The sequence below is a fragment of the Poeciliopsis prolifica genome, unplaced genomic scaffold (assembly GCF_027474105.1).
Source record: "Poeciliopsis prolifica strain line A6 unplaced genomic scaffold, Auburn_PproV2 SCAFFOLD003, whole genome shotgun sequence".
NCBI lineage: Eukaryota > Metazoa > Chordata > Actinopteri > Cyprinodontiformes > Poeciliidae > Poeciliopsis > Poeciliopsis prolifica.
This window is the reverse complement of record NW_026562378.1, coordinates 2,342,413-2,354,607: the sequence shown is the minus strand read 5'-3', so window position 1 is coordinate 2,354,607 and position 12,195 is coordinate 2,342,413. Positions and strand designations below refer to the sequence as shown.

At 45.4% G+C, this 12,195-nt stretch overlaps 1 protein-coding gene across 1 annotated transcript; it reads right to left on the bottom strand.

Annotated features, from left to right (window-relative positions):
* Positions 1 to 5,509: 5,509 nt before the first annotated feature.
* Positions 5,510 to 9,539, bottom strand: fezf2 (FEZ family zinc finger 2). Its single transcript, XM_055021605.1, has 4 exons — positions 8,348 to 9,539; positions 8,106 to 8,240; positions 7,746 to 7,878; positions 5,510 to 6,142 (listed from the first exon to the last, which is right to left on the bottom strand). Exons 1-4 carry the CDS (start codon positions 9,107 to 9,109, stop codon positions 5,892 to 5,894), a joined length of 1,281 nt encoding a protein of 426 aa, XP_054877580.1. The 5' UTR covers positions 9,110 to 9,539; the 3' UTR covers positions 5,510 to 5,891.
* Between the last annotated feature and the right edge of the window lie 2,656 nt (positions 9,540 to 12,195).

The window sequence follows — 12,195 nt, the reverse complement described above, 5'->3', positions numbered from 1 at the left end:
TGAGCAACCACACAAGGCACTTAATCACACTTATACTCTCTTCAAAATTACAAGTTTTTTCTCAACAGCATCAAGCTTCAGCTGCAGCTGAATTGCGTCGACGCGTCACCGTCTGAGCCACATTTCACCATGCAGCACACTCACCTGCAGACCTGTGGAGGATTGTATGGACAGCCGCATGGAGGTCAGTGAGTATCGTCTAACAGCAGATCAGTGATGGGCGCCTCCCGCCTGGTGGAGTTCCCAACACTTTTCTCCAAGTCACGTTTTTTGACGGATGTGTCCGCCGACCGACTCGCCCTTGTCCCTAAAACTTTCATTAGTTTCGGTGGAGAAAAGTTCCCAAGAGACTTTTTAAAATAGCACAAGTAAGCTGAAGTAGCTCTACGTTTAGCGGGTTGATTGGGCTTAATTCCTGAAAGTCTCATTTGATATGCATTAATCCCTGGATTAGCAAAGCGCTCTCCGCGAGGCTTCTACAGTCTGGGTCTTCCCAGCAAACCAGGGTCAATGGGAGCATATTTCTTTGCAAACATGATGCCAAATTCTATAATTATGAGAAACCCGACATAAACGTGTTTTTTAAACACAGCACCTCAGCAGCTCCAAAAACCCATTGTGACTAAATCCACTCTCTGTCTTTTCAACTACTTCTCCTTTAAAAGACGAATAAAAGCCAAGGAGTGAGGAGAAGGCCCTGCTCATTAACCCCTCCGTACTTTACAATGAGTCCTGGAGGCGCACTGCGCCAAAGAGCCAGCACTCCTCTAACTAGGTATCTGTGTGTGTGTGTGTGTGTGTGTGTGTGTGTGTGTGTGTGTGTGTGTGTGTGTGTGTGTGTGTGTGTGTGTGTGTGTGCGCGCGTGCGTGTGTGTGTGTTAGGAGGAGGGGGGGTGGTTCAATTTTCCAGTACAATGGTAAAACCCAATATTTCTTTCAAAAGCCGCAGAATGAAATTGCATGAGTTTTACTTTTTGTGCCAAACACTTTAGCGACTGACTGAGCAATGAGCCTTAAAGCAACACGTGAATGAAGTGGCGACGGGTAAATTACAGAAACAATCTTATCTGGACATTTTCAACTGAGGACAGATCGGAGCGTTTCAGACAGTTTGCAGCCAGACATCATTTGATACATTCATGCAAAACGAAACTCTCTATTCCCAGCGAGCACAGAGCAGGCCAGCAGAAAACCTCTGCAGCACAGCAACGCTTCGTGAAGGAGGAGGTCTTCGAAAGGTCGAATTACAAGCACAACGCACAACAACATAAGCAGTATTTGAAAACCTGGGCTTCTCTGAGCACAGTTGGATCCTGCAGGTCAGAAATGTGCAGCAGTTGAATTGCTGAAATGTTCCTCTGCTGCAATGCAAATCTATTTTATTAGTTTTGTTAGAAAAATGTGGAACATCATTGTTCCAAACAGTTTGTATTTTTTTGTGACGTAAAGCACTTTGAACTTCCTTTTTGCTGAAATGTGCCACACAAATAAACTTGATTGATTGATTAACATTCATGTTGCCTTTCTGTCCACATTTTTCAGCTTATCATTGTTTTCCTCTTTGAAGCAAAAAGGTACATAATGAACTGTTGTCATCTTTCTCCTTTTCCTACTTAGTACATGTTAATCGGTTAACCGGGTTTTGGCAGTTATGGACTAAGGTTTGTTTCAAGCTCATTCTACTTTCTTTAGGGTTGTGCAGGAATAGACGCTGGGAGGTGATGGACACCTGCTGTTTCTGCTCTGGATCGATAATCTTCTGAATTTCTGTTACTGTGTAAATTCTGGATTTAAAAAGCAAGCATTTCCAAATTGTTGTCATTTTGCCTCTCTCGACATGAAAAGAAACAACAACCCACCCCTGTCTGTGAAACGTTTCATTTAAAGACACAAACAAGGACAAATGAGCTGAGCAACATAATTCATTCTCTACCTGAAATAAACATTCAGTAAGAGTGGCACATGTAGATTACGTTTACTCAGTTACATTTACTTGAGTAACTGTAAGAAAACAAAATAACATTTTTAGAAGTATTTTTACTTATATACTCTAATTCTACTTAATTAAGTTCATTTTGAAGTATCAATAAAATTTCTGGATTCTCTCCCCACTGAATGAAGAACAGACATGTTTTAACCAAAAATTCACCAAACATAGAAACACACCTGCAATTTTTATATGCATTGCTTACATATATATAATTTTTTCTGTTGCCAGTTTAGTAAGTCAACACCATCGACTCACTAAGTCGATGGTGTTGCAGTTTTTCCATGTAATAAATCTCAAACACCAAGGTGCCCTTTTTCCCCACTTGAGTACCTGGCCCCCAAAATATCTGTGCGTGCCACTGCTCTCTGCCATGTTTGCAGATGTTGTGGGAACTTTATCTACTGACACAAACTGTCCCCCTCCATCCTCTTTAGAAGAAAAAGTCCTCGCCGCTGCCGCGGGGACGCTTTAATTGGAATTTCATGCGGGCCAGACAGAGGGGAAGCTCATGTAAGTTAACATTTGGTCGAATTAATTGGTCCCTTTCTCTCTTTTCACCTCAGTCAGGCTATTGCGGGCCGCAGACGAAGCTGCCTGTTAATCTCCCATTTTAAAATCAATTCACTGAGACAGACAAAGAGTCCGCCTCGCGCTTTTCTTCTCTTCCTGTCCCAAACGAGCTCCTTTGTGGCCCGCAAATTGTCTAAATCCCCCTTCGGCGGACCCCCGTCGGAGTGGGGTGGGGTTGGGGGTTTGAAGACGTCCGCGTGTTGCTGACAGCTGATTAGCGCGCGCTCCCGCCACCCGTAATCTCCGCCGTGTGGGCGCGCGCCTAAAGTAAAGCTAGCTCCCGCTCCCAGCTTCGTGTTTGTGGATGTTGAGGCTCAGATGTGAGGGGAAACCCGGAGAAAGAGTGCGAAGAAAAAGACCAACTTACCCGCTTGAGGTTGCTTACCGACGTTCGTGTCCCCGCGGCCTGCGCGCGCGGCTCGTCGGCGGTCGCTCTGTAAACCTGCGACGTGTTCGAGCGCGCACGTCGCTCGCTGCTGGCACGTCGATGTTTTTGTCCAAACGGGCCAACGAGCGAGTTTTGCTGTTTGTGAGGGAATGTGCAAATATGTCAGGGACCCGCAGAACGTCCGCAAACGGAGCGCGTGGATCCAATCGGGACAGTTGAACTGCTCAGGTTGAACTGTCCAAGACCACAAACACTCGTCACATATCAGAGGAGACATTCATTTCACCAGACCGATATTTTTGGACTAACCAAATAAGAACAACGAGACAGATTCTTTCCAAAAATACATCGTGTCCGTCCGATTATATGATTTGTTAGAGTAATACAACACTGAACAATTATCAATCAATCTCAGCTGACTCACATGTTTGAAGTCGTCATTTGTTTTGCGGTGATAACAGTCGAATAAACGCCTTTCAGATTTAATGTTACAGTTTAATGTCATCATATTTTATCGTGATATAATAGCTATTAACTGGACTTCTGCGGCGTCACTCACAAACACCCTCACACATGCGCGTCGGCGTCCTTCGTCAATCGGGGACTTGCCCAAGGACACTTCAGCACGAGTCGGAGAGAGACGGAATCGAACCTTTTGATTGCCATAGAAATCTTCCAGCCTTCTTCCGCAGCCTTCTTTGTAAAGTACAGAGAGAGTGACAGGTGTAAGAATAAATAAACAAATGATAATAATAATCAAAACTTCCCATGCAGGCTCCCCTAAGTTTTTACCAGCTTGCACCGTTTGACGGACTTACTCAGCTCTTGTTCAAACCGGATCATTGACAAATCACCTTTGCAGCATTTAAATATTTAAAGGGCCGCTCTCCATCGTGTCAGTGGCTGATTTAATCTCTGCGACAGGATTCACACTCATCCCGGAAGCTGATTCCATCAGCAACACCGTCCGCTCAATGAGAGTCGTGCTGAAAAGCTTCACAGAAGTCCGGCTCTCCCGGTCCGGCTCTTTCGGACCGGCTCTCCCGGACCGGCTCTCCCTGCGCGGTGATTTGCTCGACACTTCCGGTTCTCCGCCGGACCAGAGTTAAAGTGAAAGCGCCAGCGCCACAGAGCAGTTTGGTGATTCACTTCTCCACTGTCTCTTTGGCCTTTTTGGGGGTTTTTTTTCCTCCCCATTTTCATGACCAGATATCCAATCCGCCATGACTGCATGAACGTCGCTCTTGAGATTTTTATTTATTTATTATTGTTTTAAACAATCTTTTCTATTTTCTCAGAATATGTTTTTGTTATTTTTTGGGGGTGGGGGGCAAATTTGTTAAAGGTGCGTAGCCTCATGTCGACAGACTCATATTGACTTGTGCAGTTTTTTGTTGTTATTGTTTGTTTCAAATATTCATTCCTCTAGTTTGCCCCTGTTTTGATAAACAGACATTTCTTATTTGCTTGGGAAGCTTCATAAAGAGAATCCTGCTCCATTCCGCATCCGGGTTTCCGCAGAGAAAACAGCGGAACGCTGCTGCGGTCCGACACGGAGAGATGATCCGAGAACTGAACACAAAGAATCACTTCGGATCCTCGTCCCTCCGAGTCCAAAAGTCGGAACTTTTTTTTTTTTTTTTTTTTTTTCGTGATCACAACAGATCACCTTCTCCACAAGAGCAGCCTCCGCATCACCTGGCTCTGGAAGTGAAACGGGGCGTCTCTGCGAACTTGGTTGGGTTTGCGGCGGGGCTGCTGGCGGGGCGAAGGTGCGCAGGGCGTCATCTGCCAATATTGGCCTTGCCAGGTTATCCCAGGGACCGGCCGCGCGCGTTAATTAGCTGTTAACAGAGACGGAGCCATTTGGGAGCACGTCGCGACTCTCCGCAGAATGTGCGCCGGGATAATATTGTTCCAGGAGACGTGCGCAGAATGACCCAGACTTTATTAGCGCAGGGGCCCAGACGACGAGCTGCGGCCTGAGTGCTCCATTATCTCCAGCTCTGATGAGTGGCTCCGGATGAGACGCGCTCTCCCCCCCCTCTCCCTCCTACTCCCGTCCCTCATGCTGCCGGACCCCCGGGGCCGTTTAGCTGGTTAATGTAATTTGCTTTCAAGGGCTGTGTTATCTCCCATCATTTGCGCCATTATTCCCCGAGTCAAGTGTAAATGTGGCTTTATTAAAATCGTGTCTGTCAATAAATGTTGAAGTAAAGTGGCCGCGGAGCATGCCGGTCTGTCGCTTTCTCCCGAGCACGCGGAAACCGCTCACCTGCAACAGAATGAAGAACAGAGGAGGCCTCACCTGGCGGGATGTTCATCCAATAAGCAAATGCGTAACAGTGAAAGTGGCTGCGCGTCACAAATCTGGGTGTTTGGATATGAGCTGGTTGTTGTTGTTGACTTTGCTGCGTATTATTAGAATGACTTTTTTTCTGCCAGCTGAAATATGTCCAACATTCAGGTGGTATATATATATATATATATATATATATATATATATATATATATATATATATATATATATATATATAAATAACACGGTTGAGACGGCGAGCTCTCGTTATAAGTTATAAGTTATTTATTCACATTAACACTTTCCAGCAAAATACATAACATGGCAACTCATATTTAAATAGCAACTTTTTTTTTTGGACCCGATGTGTTCATCGGTCTGGTGGTTCGGCCCTGCGTTCCACGTACATGAGGAAGAATTCTAGATGACAAAGAAAAGAACGTTCCTTTCAGCTCCTCGGGTCCGGTCGGCTCATTCGTTCCCTCTGTGTTAGTGCAGGGGCCCCTAAGACTCGCCACGCCCATTTGAGTCCAGTCTCAGCGGGCTTTCTCACCTCAGGCCTGGATTTATTTTTTATTCTTTTATATATATTTTTTTTCATCCCAAGAACACTAGTCACGGTGACCCCGTCCTCCCGGCAGACCTCAGCTCTGCGGCTCCCTCAGGGCCTCTGAGACCGCAGAAAAGCCGCTCTCGTGGAGCTTCCTGATGTGCTTCTTCAAGTCAAAGTTGCGGCAGAATCCTTTGCCGCAGGTGGCGCAGGTGAACGGCTTCTTGTCGTTGTGCGTGTGCATGTGAAACGTCAGGTTGTAGATCTGGTGGAAGGCCTTGTTGCAGATGGAGCACTTGTACTGCTTCTCCCCGCTGTGCGTCAACTTGTGGTTCTTGTAGTTCCCTAAACACGAACGAGCAGAAAGAAAACTGAATGAGCAGAGCGACCCTGAAGTTGAGAGGAAACAAAAAGTGTCCAGTGCAACAGGGAAAAAAAAAATCATGCAGCAGATTTATTAGAGCTTGATAAAGCTGGTTGTTGTCATGTTTCTTTGTGTCAGTATTACTGAACACTTCAACACTAAATGTTATGTGACTTATTAGTCATCACGTCAACCTGCTGCCACTTCCTGTCACATCCAGAGAAAACAAGACAGGAGATATATATATATATATATATATATATATATATATATATATATATATATATATATATATATATATATATATATATATATATATATATATATATATATATATATAACCACAAACCACAAATAAAATACACAATCTTTTCTTTTTATTATTATTACTGTTATTATGAAATAAACCAATTTTTCTTTAAATACAAAACCAGGAGGTGGAATTAGTTTCTTTCTTTAAATCAGGTTGAGTGGACAAACTTCACAATTTATATTTAATGGTCTCATCTGGAAATGCCAAGAGGTAAATCTCAGCAAAAACCTAAGTTATTTCAGCAATATGCTTTAAATTATGATAATTATTATTTTCATAATAATCAACACAAACTCGTCAATAGGTTAAACGATTTGTCAGTGACATCTTTCATGTGTTTCAGTAGATTATTTTATTTCAGCACCATTTTAGGCATATATTTTAGCAAAGTGGGGATCAAAAATCTCTCAGCGCACAGATCCACCGTGGAGCTGCGCGGAGTCTCCTTCCCTTCATTCCAGTTTTTTCTTTTCTGTTTTTTTTTTTTTTTGCGTTAAGGTCGAGAAGTTGTCAAACTTTGTCAGAATCAAGCGCTGTGGCAAAAACTCCAAAAGAAAAGAGAGAAAGAAAGAAAGAAAAAAAACAGCCAACTTTGCTGGAGTTCAAGCAGCTGACCCAGAGCAAATGCTGCCGTCTTCGGGAAAGAATTAGTCCGTGGAAATGTGCCACGTCCTATTTGTGCTGACGGCTTCCCGTGAGCCCGCAGATATTTAGCACAACGCGGCGGCTCCGCTTCCCGCATCCCCGACACAACATGCGGGATCCTGTCGGGGTTCGCGACACGAAAAAAAAAAAAAAAAAAATACTGACATTGCGAGATGCAAATAAGTTATCGCTCTCACTGAGCTTCTCTTTCTTTCTTTCTTTTTTTTTCTTTCTTTCTTTCTTTCTTTTTCTGCATAAACTACTGAGGTAAAAAAGTACAAAGCGCAAACTTACTTCAGACTTTCTGCTTTATTTACCTAATTCAAGCGCCAGATCAAAATAATGAAACTACCACATGTATAATAATAATAATAATAATAATAATAATAATAATAATAATAATAATAATAATAATAATAATGGGACAAATGAGGACAATTACCTCTTTTTTTAAAGGTACTTTTAAGCGTTTTGGCTCAGATGTGCGTCACGTGTTTATTTTTATTTTTATATATATATACAGTTTAGATAGATTACACGTATTAAAACTAATGCGTGGAAAAAAACACACACGAATGAATACATTCAGTTCGTTTGACGGGTGGGAGGCTCCATGAAACACGCACCTTTCTGGTGGAAACCTTTCCCGCAGAACTCGCACACAAACGGCTTGTATCCGGCGTGGATGCGCACGTGCGTGTTGAGCGTGGAGCTCCTGTTGAACGCCTTGCCGCACTGGTTGCATTTGTGCGGCTTCTCCTAGGTGGAGAATATGTGAAGAAAACAGGTTTAGGGAGCAGATGAAAGCAAATGAAAGTGTGTTTGTCTGTCTCTCTCTTCTCTCTCTCTCTGTGTGTGTGTGTGCGTGCGTGTGTGTGTGTGTGTGTGTGTGTGTGTGTGTGTGTGTGTGTGTGTGTGTGTGTGTGTGTGTGTGTGTGTGTGTGAGGCAGCCAGGCCGGCCTGCAGGTGTGCCCCCCGCGTCTCACCTGAGTGTGGATGATCTTGTGCCTGCAGAGCGTGCTGGCCTGTCGGAAGCCTTTGCCGCACACTTTGCACACGAACGGCCGGGCCCCGGTGTGCACCGGCATGTGTCTGGTCAGGTTATAATGCGCGTTAAAAACCTACGAGAGAAAACAAAACACACACGCGATCCTGTTAGTTTGTGTGTTCTGGTCACACGCTGTCTGGTTTGTCTTCGAGCGGAAAGCTGTCGTTCCTTGAAGTTTACCTTCCCACAAACTTCACACGTGAAGTTTTTGTGCTTGCCGTCCGCGCTGCAGCCGCCGGAACTGAGCTTGCTGTGCGTCTTGACGCCGTTCTTCTCGCCAATCAGAGCGTGGTTTTCCTTCACTATCTGGTCCAGCTGGCCCGGCAGATGCTCCTTGTGTGGGTACTGGGGAGTGGGGAGCTTCTCGGAGCCGGCGCCGGCGAGCTTGGCGTTCTCTAGCAGCAAGAGTCTGTGGTGCGCCGACAGGGACGCCTGGGCCTGGGGGGTGGAGAGCCAGTGTCCCGCCAGGAGCTCTGACTGCTGGTACGCAGAGTCAAGGTAATTCAGGTAGTAGACAGATCCCACGCTGGGCACGGCCACGGCTTGGTGGATGACCTGCGGCTTCACCACCCTGCTGCCGGTGGTCGGCACCGGTTGCTTCAACGCGGTGTCCGCTCTGGCGCACACGCCGCAGTTCCCTTTGCACGGTGCGGCCGCCGAGCCACAGAACGTTCCCCTAAGGCTGGCTCTCCAGAGCTCCGAGTAGTTCATCAGCGCCTTGGCCTGCAGGTCGTAGCTGAACGGCTGCAGCGGGATCATGCAGGGGATGGGGGAGCAGAGGCCGAGCAACTTCTTCCCCTCTGAGCGCTCCTCCGCGCCGCTCCTCGGCTCCGAGCTCTTGGACATGATCCTGTCGATGGAGAAGGCCAGGCTCTTCGGAGCCCCGGAGGGCCCGGTCCTCCCGCAGGACATCACCGTCTCCAGAGAGGCAGAACTTGCCATTAAAAAAAAAAGAAAAAAGAAAAGAAAGAAAAACAAATTCTTGCCGTTCGCAGCAGAACTTGCTGAAAAGTCCGAGCGTTCCTGTTTTGTCACTCCTCTGAGTTCCCGGCAGCAGCAGCAGCAGATACAGGAAGCATCAGATTGATGCGCACCTTGATGTCAGAGTGTCATCCTCCTCCCCCCAACGCCTTCCCCAAAACCCCCATGCAAACAGCGGCGTCCAGGGGTGATGAGTTAATCCTCGTTAACTTTTGCGCGGAAAATTAACGGGGCATTTTCGAGTGAAGAACCAAAAAAGACATACACTCACACACACACACACACACACACACAAAAAAAAAGCCAGAGGGATGACAGCAGAATCTGAAGAAGAAGAAAAAAAAAATGCGGGAGCTCCAGGAGGATGCAGGAGCGCGGAGTTAAGAATAAGTTAGAGGTTACCTCTTTAATGCTCAGATGACTGGAGAGCCGCACGCCGGCAGGACACGCCCCCTCTTCAGCGCCGGTCCTGACATCAGCGGGCAGCAGCTCAGCCTCCACCCTCATCAACCTGCGCGCCATCAAATCAGGAAAGTTGAGGGGCTGGAGCCTGTAGACACAAGCGACTCTCTTTCTTTCTTTTCATTTCTTTTTTATTTCTCTCTCTTTTTTTTTGTCTCTTACCTGAAGAGGGAAATGTGTAAACGCATTCTGACTGTGCTCATTAAACAACAGGAGATGGAGCTGCTTTCATTTGGTTGACAACAGAGTAATCTCTGTTTTTGTGCTTCAGTTTGGGTTTTGTTTTTTGTTTTTTTCCAGTGAAAGTCGCTAATCCTCTAAGACGGGATTCCTCTCTCTCTCTCTCTCTCTCTCTCTCTCTCTCTCTCTCTCTCTCTCTCTCTCTCTCTCTCTCTCTCTCTCTCTCTCTCTCTCTCTCTCTCTCTCTCTCTCTCATATTCACTCAAACGAGCAGAGTTATACACTTTGGACCTCCGATTTCCACCTGTTTGAAGAACCCAGGCGACCCTTTGGATCCCAGAAACGCTTTTCCTCCACTCGATTGTAAGGAAGCAATTTTCCAGCGCGATTCACAGAGAAAGACAGAAAAGAGAGAGAGAGAGAAAAAAAAACCCAGAAGCTCATTTACTTTTCGCGACTAAAGCACTGCGTGAACGTGTTTTTTTGTCGTTCAAATAGAAAAGAGAGAATTAAAGAGGGAGAGAGGAGAAAAGGAAAGACTTAAGTTGGTGACATGTAAGAAGAGAAAATGGTAAGAGAGGGTATTTTTCTCCTGTCTCGCTTTATCTACATTGTTTAGAAGGAATTTGCTGGAATCCACTTCGTTGACGGAACGGCCTTGAGCTTCGAGGCCTTTTTTTATACCTGAGGGCCACAGACACAGAGGGACAAAGCATATGCAAAGCACATGTGGAAAACATCTTAAGTAAAGAGATCCCCTTTGTTTATGAGTCCCTAAACATTTGTGGTGAAAAAAATGATAATAAAAAATTCAAATAGAGCTGGTCAAGCAAGTTAAACAAGCACAAAATTAGAAAGGATAACATCATGACAAAAATAATGTTTTATTTTATCAAAAAATTAATAAAAAACAAACCAAATGTAGAAGCAATTGGGGGAAAAAAATCTTGTCTATAAAAACCCTGAGCAGATGACTGGTGTCTTCCTGGAGACACTCACTCACATTTTGGTACGCATGACTGCGTACCATTCTCCAGCTGGCGTTTATTTACAACCGTTACATTTCGGAGTGAAGAACCACATTGAACTGCGTCTCACCGCTGAGAAATGTCAGGTCGTCATTCTCAGACATTTTCTTGTAAGGGTTATGCGATGCTTTCATATAACCTACTGATTTTAGCAATCGTTAAGTTCATGATGGTGCGATTAATTTCCATGTGCCAGTGGGATGGGGGGGGGGGGGCTGTTGTTTATTGGTATTTACTATTTGCAAGATCTTCTAAATACAAATAGCCTCCACCGGGGCAAATTGTGTCAGATTAATAGGAATACAAATGCCCCATTGGAGGAAGACGGCAGCAGTAAAGAACCCGGAGGCCAGAGCAACATTTCTGGAGCCAGACCTGGGGAAGTTAGCACCAGGCGGCTCTCCCAGGATTGGCTCCCAAAAAGGACTGGAGAGACACTGGCTTCATGTGGGACCACTTCCTGTAGGGAGCAGCCTTAGAGAAAGAGTCAGAGGTTCTGTTATCCATGGTGGCTTGGAATAACAGCTTCCACACCAAAAGCAGGTTGACCAAAGCAGACTGGGTCCACAAGGCGTCCTCCCTTTAGACATTGTCTGGACATTTTAACTCTTGCAGGAGATGTCAGGGGAGAATTGGAAAAACTGAAAACACTGTTTGTCACTTCAGGAATAGCAACAGGTCAGGATGCTCGAACTGGTCTCTCAGTCTGGGTCAATAGGCTGACTGGAGATTTTCCTGCTTGTTGTTCACAGAGCGCTATATCCTCATAGAAGGTTAAGTGGAAGGAAAAAGTGCAGTAGTTGGATCACATTCTCATGTCTCCAACCTGATTTAACTTGCAGTGACAAAAAACTTCTGGGCCTTGTAGATAATTTGGGTTTTTTTCCTTGTCCGGTAAGGAAGGACAGCATTCATTCAGTTTTGGACAGGGTCCACTCTCATTCTGGACACGGAGCAGCATCGGGTTTTTTGGGTGCCACATAAGAAAGTCTTGTAGATTATGTAGCAACGTGACTTACAGTACCTCTGTCCCAACGTAGCCCTCTAGTGGAATTTCATCCGTGCTCTCCATGGTTATGACTTCCAGCAGAACTTACACCTCCACATTGTGGATGCAGCTGCTGTGAGACAGACTTTAATTTTAAACATCGCTGTTCAGATTGAAACTGTATTTCAATCTGGAGAGACTCAGACAGAGAAAGAAAGCAATTAGAAAAGTTTCTTGACGTGCATAAATTAAGTCTTTGGTGCTCGGTCTTTAAGGACATCGAGCTGTGATTGCGATAAGCTTGGATGAGCATTCCCGATGCTGATAGGAATGTCATCCCCCCGGACCCGATACTGGTGGTGGAGGTCGGTGAATGAAGTATGCCTGGG